Genomic DNA, 13,204 nt, shown 5'->3' with positions numbered 1-13,204 from the left:
TGCCAACCCCAACGATAGGCGAAGTTAAGGAGGCCATCATGAACAACAAGGCAGCTGGGAAAGATGGCATCGGAACGGAGCTTATTAACCAGACCAGAAAAGCTGGCCGTTTGTGTGGGGTTATCTGTCCAATCTACAAAAAGGGCGACAAGTTGGACTGTGAAAACTATCGAGCAATCGCCGTTCTCAATGCCGCCTATAGAGTGCTGTCCCAAATCATTTTCCGCCGACTATCACCAACTGCGTACAGATTTATTTGAACTTATCAAGCTTCGTCGAAGGTCGGTCTACTACGAATCAAATATTTACACTGTGGCGGATCCGCCAAGAGTTCCCACGCACCATTTGATCATTGATTTCAAAGCCGCATACGATACCATCGACCGGGACAAACTATGGAAAATCATGAACGAGAACGGCTTCCCCAGAAAACTGTTAAATCTACGATGGATGGTACGCAGTACTGTGCTCGGATTTCGGGTGGTTTGTCAAGTTCATTCGAATCACACAGAGGGTTTCGCCAAGGTGATGATCTCTCATGCCTGCTGTTCAAAAAAGCGCTACAAGGTGTTATTAATCGAGCGGTTATCAACACGCGGGGCACGAGCTTCGGCAAATCTAGTCAATTCGTCTGCTTTGCCGAAGGCATGGATATTATCGGCAGAACATCTGTGGCGGTGGCTGAATAGTGAATAGAAAAAAATAGGTTAAAGGTAAATACGTCTAAAACAAAGCACATGGTGACCAGCGGAACCGAGGCAAACCGATGCCGCTTGGGCAGCAGTATAATGATCGACAGCGATGAGTTTGAGGTGGTCGAGGTTGAGATTCGGAGGCGTATTATCAGCGCTCATGCTTACTATGAGCTTTACAAGCAACTGCGGTCCAGCAGACTAAGTCCCCGTACAAAGTGCACCCTTACAAGACGCTGTCGGACGACTCTGCAGTGAAATCTGTTCGCTTCAAGAACCTCACCGGCACCAGGAATAGAGGGTCCCAAAGTACTAGATGGCTCGACTAGGTTGAAGCCGACTTGCGGGTGTCAAGACGCTTAATAAATTGGCGACGAGTAGTCCAGGGCCGACTACAGTGGAGAGAAATTCTTGATACAGACAGAGACAGAGATACAGAGACATCGACATATCAGTAAGTAAAAAGCAGTTGGTAACGTAGTTTGCAAGTATGGTTAGGAGAGTACCTCCCACAATAATGGTCCGGAAACATGTTACATAGTCTTGGTTTACGTCCACCAATTGGGGGATGTAAAAAAATCGGTCGTAGAAAGAGAGAACAGTAATTCAAATTTCGAGCGTAAAATAAGAGAGCGTAAAAGAGGTTCTACGGCATTCCAATACTGTTTGGGCTAAATTTGGCATCAGTGCATTACGCGAAGACTACGCTTGTCTGGTACAAAGCCAATGAAGTCGAATTCGTACAGAAAACGATGAATCCTTCAAATTGGTTTTAGGCTTGGCTGAGGATTGAAGCCTGTTAAGCTCTGACAAAGTCATACTCGCGAAAATACACAACGGCAGCAAATTTCATTGAAACTTCCGAAAAAGATTGCGGAAAAGGGGTATTCTAGCTTGAATGACTTGAGAGTTTAATTGTTCGTAGTCATGCTGGTGTTAGCCATTTGAAATTTGCTAAAGGAATTTGTATCTGTGTGAAAAAAACCAGTCCGTTTTTTTGTTCTCCTGGTTTATTTTTATAATAATTATCATATAGATAAATCGTCTACCTCAAACCTCCGTAGGGGGAAGAGGTGGGCCCATCATCATCACTATAAGACTTCAGAATCATTGGAAAACAATCGCTGCTGAAGATAATGGGCCGTACTAGACTGCAGAAAACATATGAAAGTGAAATATAAGTTTAATTAGACAAAAATCGAGCTATCATTTTAAAATCATGCTCAAAAGATATCTTGCAAGAGACAAGATAGAGTAATTTTACATGATTTCGCAGGATTTCCATTCAAATCCGCTATCCAAAAGTGTGAAATATCATTTCAGCATGCATCGTACTATTTGTGAAATGTTGTTTGTCAACATTATTTCTCAACAGGAAGCCGTAGTATATCAAGAGTATGGTAGAGTGATGATAGCAGTACGCATTGTTTCATTATGGTTCATTTTTGTCCCTGTCTTGATAGAACCGAATGTGTATTTTAATCCTATGTTTGACAGATTCAAATTTCACTATCAAAAAATCAAAATCCGTTTCAACTGTAACTTAAACTGTTGCTAATTTGATAAACCCCACAAACCACAACACATAACAATCATCGGAGACGATACTGTCGATCTACTCATATGATAACACACAGTCAGTATATGCGACTCAACACAGGACTCCACAGGGACAGTTCGGCTGCGGCCATTGCCGCCTTTTCCTGTCGGGCCACTCTCCGTAATCTGCTGTAACATGCGATAGGAAATAGTCTTTACATCGATCCACTTTGGTGATAGCGCACCCGGTACCAACCGACCGACGCGAGCGATATCTAATCCTAGTAATGGGAATCCTTTGGCCGTTAGAAGTCTTATTGTAGTTTTTGTGGCATAGTGGTAGCTACACTCAACTTGCCGGAGGAGGGCGGCGATGCGATGGTGTAGAATTACCACCGGCGATAAAAGCCATTCGGGCTCAACCATCCATAACAGGTGGCGCTCGCTATCCTTTGCCGTCTGAGTGACCGACAGTACGACGATGGTCAGTTTAACCTTTATCTCTTGGTTGTGCTGACCGCACTACTACTGTGACACAGTGAGAAAAACTGAAAATCAATTTAGCATTCTCTAGCATTTTGTAACATAAAACATCCAAATCAGTATTTTTTACGAATATTAACCATTACATAAAATTGTTATTCTGAGCAGTGACTTAACCGATTTTCGATTGACTGAAAGTTCTTGATTGTATTTGAATGACAAAACAAACTAGTCGATCTTTCTCAAAAGCTTTTTTTGAACAGTGCTGTAACAAAATGGTTTCGGCTAATATCCCATACCCATAATCTTCCTTTTGTGTATAGCCAGAATGCGTATACTATGCGCTGCACGATATAATCACTGACCGCACTGTACAATTTCTTTGCCGAAACCCAGCAGTAGGTAGTGGGTGATAGTGCCACTACCACCCGTCTTTTGCTGCCGAAACCAACTCATCCACGTAATCCAACACACGCCCAGCTCTTTTGTAATGTATCCCAGAATGAATAGCTTCGAAGTAAAACGGAGACAAAATACATTTTGCTAGAAAGGATCATTTTTCACAGCTTTTTCGTTCACCATTTCTCTCGTTCTTTCGGCCGCCGCCTGTTCGATTCTCTTGAACACGGTCCCCGTTTCTAGTAGGTATCTATCTAGTGCACCCCCGCACGCGGTTTCTTCGCACTATAGCTCAAACCTGGCACTAATAATGGTTTAATAAAAATGGAAAGAAGGCAATCTACCGTACACGACGGAGGAGCAGCAGCAGTAGAAAAAGACTAGTGATTCCGGCAGAAAGGACTATCCACTAGGGTGCCAATGCCAAAATTATTTTAACTTTGTAAGCACAAATTTCTGTCCGTAATTTTCTCCATACATTTTTTCGCCAAATCCGGAACTTCTTCTTTTAATTGGCCTACGGGCTAATTTTGCCTGATTGAGTTTTTCATGGTATCAATCGCTCTTTTTTCTAACTCTAAAAGATCATTTTCTCTACCACCCTATTTTCCATAGAGGGGGGTAGAAGAACAACCCAACCAGCCCGCGAGTTACTTTGGGCGATATCCTTGCTCATCGCAAGAAGAGAAAGTGTATGTGATTCCAAGCTCACAGGTCGGTCGGGTTGTTGCTGCTATAATACACGTGGACGTGGGGAAGATAAGAACGGAAACTTTTCCGATGTGTAGCGTTTCGGCTTCGGCGGCGGCTATACAGGAGTGGAAAGAAACCCGCCGGCCCCACCACCCGAAGACTCCGAGTGAGTGGCTTTTATTTGGATGGCGAAATAAAAATAGCTATAATACCAAGACACAGACAGCAGCAGAAATGGATCGCGTTCGGTTGGTTCATGAGGAATGGGGGACTGGCAGGCAAGAAGGCTGTGACGCTTTGGAACGTAAGATCTGTGGATGTCTTTCAGTATCATAAATCTTGGCGCTGTTAGATCCACATGACACCTATCGGAGCAGTTTGAGAAATGTTTTGCCAAGCCGTATGTTCGCTCGGTAGGAGTTGTGCTCGCACTGTGCTGCGGTTGCAGGGCGCAGTAGCTAATAGTGGAAAGTGTATCATTTTTGCCTGAAAAAGGCGCCGAAGTTTCTATTGAAGCTACATATAGTAGCAGAAACTGAATATGACACTGAGACACTGAAACGCATGAAAGGTCTTACATGTTAGGGAAAATCTTGTACTTTTATTAATTACTAATGTTGCCTGAATGCTTAGTAAATATATCGACATCAATTATGTTGTTGAGAACAATTTGTGCAAGGAGTATTTTAATTTATCGTTAAAAATAAGTGGAAGGTCCCTAGAATTTCATCCACTTTTGTACGCGGAAACAGTTAAAGGATTTATGAAAAAAAAACTATCTATAAAAAAATTGAAGTTCCTTTTTTCAAAGCTTCTGGGAAAATTCCCCGATTCTGTTGGACAACGTTTATTTTACAAATGCATATCATTTGAACGACGTTTTACTCATAAAGAGTACCAATTATAAATTTACTTCACATGTTACCCAAGGCCCGTATTTGGGATCCTTTCTTTTTATTCTGTGGATAAATGATGCTTGCTTCATTAATAAAAAAAACTGATTGGGCTATTCCTTGCCGACAACATAAAGCTTTTTTTGAAAATAGAAGATGGAATAGACCTTAACATATGCCAGATAGAAATTGATATTATCTAAATGCGACCTAATGGGGAATGTCGTCGTGGTTGGGCCACCTTTTGGCAATTTTGCGTTATTTCATCAAATTGCACGTGATTGACGTTCTCAAGCGAATATTGTGCTACTGCGCTTAAAATTATGGTGGCCCAACCATGACTATGCAAGTGGCCCGACCTTTACAATAAGGGCTTTTGTAGCATTTCACCTCACCCTACCCAAAAACACCTTACTGGACGGGATATTTCTATATTCTTCGTATGGAGCACAACACACTTATTACATTTCTATATTTATCTCGTTATCTGAATCATTTCTTAAAGAAAACTTCACTGCGCTAGGGAAACTTTTTTGTAAGGTCCAGTACGCGTGTTTTGTTTACACGATTGAAACTTACAATATTGTAAATAGATAGTTGTCACAGTAATAAGTTTTACAATGCTTGCACATAGATAGCACGAATTACTAAAACTGTAAAATCGTGATGGCCCGACCATAACAGTGGCCCGACGCTAACGACATTGCCCTATTTGACATAAAATAGCAAAAAGTTCAATTAACAACTAAATTTTATGTGAAATAATATTAAACGTTTACATTTAATGCATTCATAGCCCATCCAGCATTGAATTAGGCTTTCCTTTTTTCGGGTTTCGACCAAAAATCATTCCACGAATTGATTTGCACCGAAAAACGAGTGTGTTACAGGATACGGATGTTGGATGTAGTAAGTGAAGAGGTGGATATTCTCCGTAAACTTTCTTCGCGAACTTTTGGCTTTTATATCACGGATCACACATACACGAACTAGTTGCTGTGGGTCTAATATTGCTCATCAATATGGGACTACATGGCAACGAATCTCGGTTTTCTTGTTTACTGTCTAAAACAGAGGCGATTTCTGGTGCCGTTACTCTTTGTTTTAAATGATACAAATGCTCATGCTTTTATGAGTAGCATGAACAAAAGAGTTTTGAATATTGAGGCAGATAGTAAACACTATTTTCGTCGTTTTATAAGACTTCAGCTGCAGCACTTTGCGCCTCGAAACATCACCACCATTAGGGGATTCTTCAAAATTACCGTGCAGTTTGTGACCCTTTAGGTCCCGTATTTTATAAAATTTTGTACATGGGTAAAGTTTCTGAACTTATGAACGAAAACAATATTGAAGAAACTCGAGGGTCTCAATTTCCAGCAAGCTACAATGAAAATTTTCCGATTTTTTTGAGCAACGCCTATTTATTAAATTCGTAACTGTTCAACCAAGTGTGGTAAAATAAACATTTTTTCATAAAAATGATTGTAAATTACTTTAGTTTACCTTAAAACTTTCCACAGGGGAGAGAAACTTCAAAAACAGACGGAAAAACTACGATTTACCTCACGAAAAATTTAGAAAACCATTTTTTCTTGGATGTCTTGTCAATTTCTATTGTCAGAGCCGGCGTTACACGGCGCGAGGTCCTGTGCAGATTAGGCAGCGAGGCCTTTTTTGTATGCCAGAATGGAATTGGCTTAAAACGCCACTGTGACAGTCTTAAAGATCGTCTTTTGGGACTGGTTTCGATTGCTGTCATGTACGTACTGCTCAAACCCATTGATGAAGTTGGGCTAGAAAGTTGTAATCATGTGCCCCAATTCGGTCCTACATGGCTAACAAAAGCAGTGACCTTTTGGGATTTGGATTGTATACTCGGTATGGAGTGAGAAGGAAACTTGCAATTGCAGAACAAATGCGCTGATCTGCACTGCGTCAGATTTTCCTTTGGCAGCGCAGCTTGTGCAAGCTGCAATAGCTTGTGAAGGAATGCGTCGGCCACCAGTGACCAAAGCAAGAAGCAGAGAACTACTTGTGGACTTCCTTTCATCATCAAAATTGTGAGCGACGTCTCTTCCAATCAGGGCTTGAAAAGGGATCGCAAGTTGAATGTTACTGCCGTGAATGCGAACTTTCCGCATTCAAACTCCGCTTTTTGAACGATCATTTGACTGTTTTTCTTATCCAGTCAATCTGCCGCTTGCGCTGCTGCCGTCTTACAATTCATGCGGCATCTCAGCAAAAGCAAACAGTCAATCTCCCGTTTTGCTTTGCGCTTTGAGAATATAAACTGCAAACTGACTGGAAGCATACGGTGACGTATTTTTTCGTTTCTCTTTTTGTCTCCAAATCGGTTGCTCACAGTAATAGTTTGTCACCCGGACGTCGGTCCGACGCAAGAAAAATATTCGTTTGTATTGGACGGAGTCCGACCGACTTCTTCCATGGACATGTAGTGGTTGTTTTTTTGTAGTATTGAATCATACGATTGTGCGGTAGCTTTTCGTTAGCGTGGTGATTGCCAGTCATTTGACTGTTTTGCAGTCATTCGCTGCTCCAAACGGTAAAGGCAACTTGATCGAAACGAAAATGTCAAAAAGTTTTAGAACGCGTTCATTCTGTTGCGTGCATTAGGCGTTTGACTGAGCAAACTGCCAGTTGTGTTATGCATAGCGTTCGTATTCCACCTCTAAACGGACGGTGTGAACTTGAATGCGCGTTGGTGTGACTGCGGTAGAAAAAAGGATCGGTCGAAGCCCTGCTCCCAATGATGCTATGATTACTCTGCTCGAAAACATTTTTTGAACCTAGCTCATTGTAGTGTGGTCGATTTCATTTTGAAAGAGATGATAACACTACAACCGTAATAATTAAGGGGAAGGGCGTGTTTTCGAAAGCGCCTTCAATATCAAGGAAAGCACAAAATACCGTCTCTTGAAGTTTGAGCGATTTCTCGATTAACTTCAGTGCCCAGTATAATGCGGTTTCTGGAGATTTACCGTATTGGCATGCATGTTGATTTCCATACAACGGAGTTTTTTAAAAACTCATTGCGGATATAGTTAACCATGATTTTCTCCATCAACTTGAGAAGCGTTTATGTCAGACTTGTCGGTCTGAAAGACTTTTGCAAGAATTTCTCTCTTATCTGCCTTAGGTATGCCTTTAGGTATCTGCCTACTTTCCGACAATTCTCCGGGATATGTCCCAAAGTGAAACCGGGAGCTCGGAATTTATAACGCTGTCCATTTTCTGTAAGAAAGTGGGTAGAATACCATCCGGATCTGGCGATTTTATTGGTACAAAAGGGCTAAGTGCCCATCTGATCGAATACTCGAATCAGCGTGCAAGCAGAGTCGAGTCCTCTGGCAATTATATAATGAGACTTTCTAAAGCAGTGAGGCTTAATTTCATCGATTTACTCTTAACACTTTACACTGCATTTTATTAAAGAGGAAAAAAAATAATCGAAATTATGCAAATATTTCTGAACCGCCAATTGTGTCGTATACAGCCCAGGATTGTCCACTACAATTTTTAACATTTTCTCCAGTCAACACCGTGCTTTTTTTTGTTGCTAAATCATGGGAATCAATTTTCTTGAAAATTACTTGTTTCAAAAATTCATATCTCATGAAATACTTTTTACGAAATTATAAGCAAATATTTTCAGCAATCTAAAAAGTCTGGAAAATTTAATTTCATAAAACTCACAAAATTTGGCAGAAAATAACCGATTCTCTTGAAAATAGTTTATTAATAATAAAGGGTAGGCATTTTTCACGAGACTTCAGCTGCAACACTTTGCGCCTCGGGATGTCAATTATTTGTATTTTTCAAAAAGTTATAAAAGTTTTTGCCAAGCTACTACCAACAAAACAAAAAAAAGTTTGTTCCAATACGTTGTGAAGTTTCTGAGGAAAAGGTGCATAAAGTTTGAAAATCGTGCTTTTCCAGGAACGGCGTTTTATTCCGCCGAAGTTGTTCCACGCCGCACTGGAATACTTATGTGTATGATCGTTTTTCGGCCACTTCCGGAGGTCGAATCATTACAAATTCAGTATCAAAATAAGCGGAAAAGACTGCATAATCAAAATCTGAAATAAAAAAAATAATGATTTTTTTTTTTTTCAATATTGTTGGTCGTTCATGTCCTCTTAAATGAAAGGAGCAGTAGATAACTGGATTTTTTTTTTTCAGTTTATACCATCATAAGCGAATGTCTAGAGCTTTTTGCTGAATCGTATTCACTAAAATTAATTAACAGTGCCGGATAACGGATTAATAGCTTATAGAGGAAATAAACGAAGTTCAATTTTTGCTTTAATTTGGGCAATTGAGGAAATACATATAATTATTCGATCGTTTGTACTTTTTTTTGTAAAGTTATAGTTTGGAATAACGACCGTGTCGTACATTAAAACTCATATGCTTCGAACACGATGCAATCGACAGGAACTCGAATATTCCAAAATAACATACATGGAGAATTATTAACATAAAGAATACGATAATCACTGATCAGTTTGCCATCGTTTGGTCCGTGAGTGCTTTGAAAAAATAACACACATAATTACAGTAGCCAGAATACCAAATGTTAAAAGCAAAAAAAAATGATCCAATGCCACGATTATTCTTCACCCGGGAAGAAGCCCCGGTTGCTCGCCAGAAGCTCCAAAGGCACCATCGGAACTCGGAAGCGAATGATTTGCTCGTTAGATAACACTATCGCACAGGCAGGCCAACGGGTCGAACCTCCCCCTTAATTTGGCCGAAAAGATGAGCTAAACACAGATAGTTGATTTAGATATCGCTGGGCCCTGAGGGCAACCTTCGAAGAGGGGCTCTCGCTGGCTGCAGAAATGTTGGCGGGCATAATGTTGGCCTTAAAGCCACTGGCGCGTAAAACGATGACGACGATATTGCTGTCAATTGATTAAATTATTATGATGAGAAGTGGTAAAGTTGTCCCATTCAAAGTTGCCGGAGACCAGAGACAAAGTCATTATTTTAACGAAGATAACGATAGTAATTAGAAAAAAATTCTACCCGTGCCAAGGTTTACGGTAGCGGCATATCGCTCCGCCCTGTGCATGCAGACGACGAGTAAGATTTTCTGCGTAGTTATAAATTCTGCGCTAATTATTTGAATAAATTATCCATTTCTTATCCTTTTCTCGAAAGCGTTACTTTTCTGTTCTACGGAAGCATAGACCGTAGCCCCGGGGACGTGCCGTAATGGATCAATGTTGAATTAATGTTGAACATTAATAATTAAATTTTGAACCTAACTGCATTTTTCATAAAAATAGCAAGATTAAACGTAATTATCACTATTGAGTAGTCGTAATGTTTTAGGATCACTACCTACACACCTGAATAGCTTGGAAAATAAACTTTCGCAAATCTTACAATTTTTGAACGAACTCTGAGAGGCTGGCGGCAACAAAGAAGAATAAAGCTGTCCTCTCGCGAAAAGGGCTGAACATCCATCTGAATATTGTAATTTCATAAAACTCACAAACGCTGTATGTCGAGGTAGCAAACAAGGATAAGGCTCACCAAGGCAGAAGGGAAATGAATTATGTGAAAATAAAAAAGTTTTCTGTTCTCATTTTCACCTCTACTCAGAGGCAAACAAAAAAAAAACGGGAAAATAACACTGGATAGGAGAGCTATTTCCTTCGTTAAGCCTAGGCTGTATCGTGAAAAGTCAACTGCTTTCGACGGACTGCAGTCATAACAAATACCTGCCCTGCCCTATTTGAACAAAAAAAAAACGAGAACGAGAAAAAAAACATATACACCAAACAGAACATAACTTACCGCTAAAACTCCCCCTTGAAACAGTCCCGCAGGACGGGAAAACTAGAGCGAAACAAAACTGCAGTAAAGTCCTTTCGGTCTTCCACTGACTGGTAGGTATATTATATACATTTTTTGTTATAATCAAAATTATTTTATTGCAGCATTTCTGTATAATTACAGTTTTTATGTGCCGCATCACTAGGCACAGTGACAGGACAGTATGGCTGCGAAGCGGCTTAAATTGTGTTTGTACAAGGTCGATAAGAATGTTATTAGAATAGCGACGCGATGGCCGGCGAACGGCAGCATTTGTCCACTCTCTAGTGGTTCATTGGACAAAAACCCTGTCTAGTATTTAACTAACAGTAGTTAGCTCTGCCATTAGCTAATGGATAGTAACATCGAACCAGCGTTACCAACCGGTTTTTACGAAAATCTGGAAAACGAGAATAAAAGTGTCTGGAAAAGTCTGGCTGCCATTTGCTCCAATGAAAGACAATGTTTGGAAAACGTCTTTTTTTGTCTGATTGGGCATCAAAAAGTCTGGAAAATCCAGACAAATCTGGAAGGTTGGCAACGCTGCATCGAACACATGACGGTTAGTTACTGGTGAAAGCTGGCTCGTAGTCCAATTAGGAAGTTTGTCACAGGTTTTTTTTCCTAATTGTAAATCCGTAGCAGGAAAGCATCCGTAGCCAGGAAAAGCATGTGGGCAAATTTTCTGATTACAAATAAATTTAGTTAATACTAAGGCTAACAAAATTCAAAGTTAATTATGATCTTATGATTATTAATAGTCGTACGTGACCAACCTGAAAACTCAAAATAACACTACCAGGGTAGTTCGTAAAAATTGGCAAAAGTGAGACAAATAAGTAAACTTTAGAAACGAATTTAGTTATTTATCGCACTTTCAGATTAAATCATCTTGCATGAAGTTTGCGCAGCAAAACCACTTTCATCCGGTTTTTTTTCTTCGGTCATACAGGCACGAGGTGGAGTAGTTATAATACTCTAATAAGCAAACTCACTTTATGGTTCTTGGAAGCTGACGTTAAATCATCACCCGGAAAGTAAAAAATACCTCCGACAAAAAAAAACTTTTATTTTCTCATTTTCAGGAGAAATGACTTTTCTCTGCCGCGTGTCCGTCGGACCAACCTCTTCTCATGCCGAAACGTAAATAAACTTTACCAGATTATCATAATTCTTCGGACGCCGACACCGTTGTGCACGTCAAAAGACTGTCAAAGTCGTTAAAAATTTGTCTTTTTCGCCGGGCCTGTTTATGACCTGACGCGAGTCGACCGCAGCAGCAGCAGCTGACGGTGATAATGGCGATGTGATTATTATTCCTGTCTAGCCGCAATACAGCATCCCGGTCCCGGGTTAAAGCGGCGACGACGGCGGCGGCACCGGACCGGAGGATTTCCGCATGAATTAAAAATTTAACAAAAGACAAAGAAAAATCCGAAAGACCGTCACAATCTGCACTTACCTCTTAACGCCTTCATGTGCGCCACCGCCATCCGCAAAATCGTCAGCTTGTCCGGCTTCCGGGCTAGGGCACTGCAGGTTGGGACCATGTCCGACAGTTCCGTGATGTAGGCGGTCATTTTGTTTCGCCTCCGCCGCTCGATTTCGCAATGGTTTTCTCTACTGCAAAAGGAAATAATATAACTGGCGTTACAACGATGAATAAGTGCGCTGGGTGCGATGGAGGTGGCTTTAAAAGAAGTATGAATAGGATCAAAATGTGAGCAAAATATCTGGCGAATATTTTACAACAAAATTATCATTTTTCTCTGTCCTTGAGGACACACGCGACCAACCCATTAGTTCGCCCTCAAAATGTGCGAACATCGTAATTTGCCCAAACCCATTACCGACAGCGATTGATTGTTTTCTGTAAATAATAACCCCAAATTGAACTTAATTCTCAGAACGTACAGCCTGCCTCACACAGTTGGTAGGTAGTAGGTACCTACAGGACCGCTTCACTTGGAAGAAAATATGTTTGCTGCAAAGACGCGGGTCCTCCCGGACCTGGTGTCTGCTGGGTCGGTCCCCTAAAGAAGACAAAGAGTTCAAAAGGGCGTCACTGATTCGTTCCTCCCGTAGGGTTCTCTCTGTCAGCCGGTCCAATGTCCGCCGGAAAATTGATTCTAAAGTGATTCTCTGGACCGGGGAGCAACAGCACACCTGATGAGGGGGAAAAAGGGGTTCCAAAATGCGGACAGCAGAGACGACGGGAAAGCCCGAAATGAATCATAAATATAGAGGAATTCATAATCGTAAAAAATAAGAGAGAAAAACAACAAGCACAGGGGAATATGGGGAACTACTCTGTCGAACCAAGAGGTCTTGTCTTGGAGCGAGGAAAAAGCAACGATTTGTATGTGGGAAAAATAAAGCACCAGAAATGACGTAATCTCGCGAAGAGGAGAGGTTTCGGGACCGGGCCAGAGCCGGGGCAGCCAATATCAAAAAGACCGCAGTGTATCGTAATAATAATAACAATTATTATTATTGTTATTTTACTTTATTTTTTATTGCGGAACGATTGGAAGGAAACACGCGGAAAGACCAACCGAGCGAGGCAAAAAGCTTCGGGAAAGGATTGATTTCACATAAAAATACATGAAGGCGCAGAATAAGAGCCGTCATCGATAATATTGTCTTATGGGGGCACTT

At 40.9% G+C, this 13,204-nt stretch overlaps 1 protein-coding gene across 2 annotated transcripts in view; it reads right to left on the bottom strand.

Moving 5' to 3' along the window:
• LOC128741588 (aryl hydrocarbon receptor nuclear translocator homolog) overlaps positions 1-13,204 on the bottom strand; it is a 302,538-nt gene that overhangs the window by 70,196 nt on the left and 219,138 nt on the right. The window contains exon 4 of one of the 2 annotated variants that reach the window (XM_053837521.1): positions 12,009-12,169. In XM_053837521.1, coding sequence (XP_053693496.1) covers positions 12,009-12,169 — 161 coding nt within the window. The remainder of the gene's footprint in view (positions 1-12,008; positions 12,170-13,204) is intronic. The other variant, XM_053837522.1, reaches the window with a different exon arrangement.

Source organism: Sabethes cyaneus, chromosome 3, assembly GCF_943734655.1.
Source record: "Sabethes cyaneus chromosome 3, idSabCyanKW18_F2, whole genome shotgun sequence".
NCBI lineage: Eukaryota > Metazoa > Arthropoda > Insecta > Diptera > Culicidae > Sabethes > Sabethes cyaneus.
This window is presented reverse-complemented; position numbering and strand designations above follow the sequence as displayed.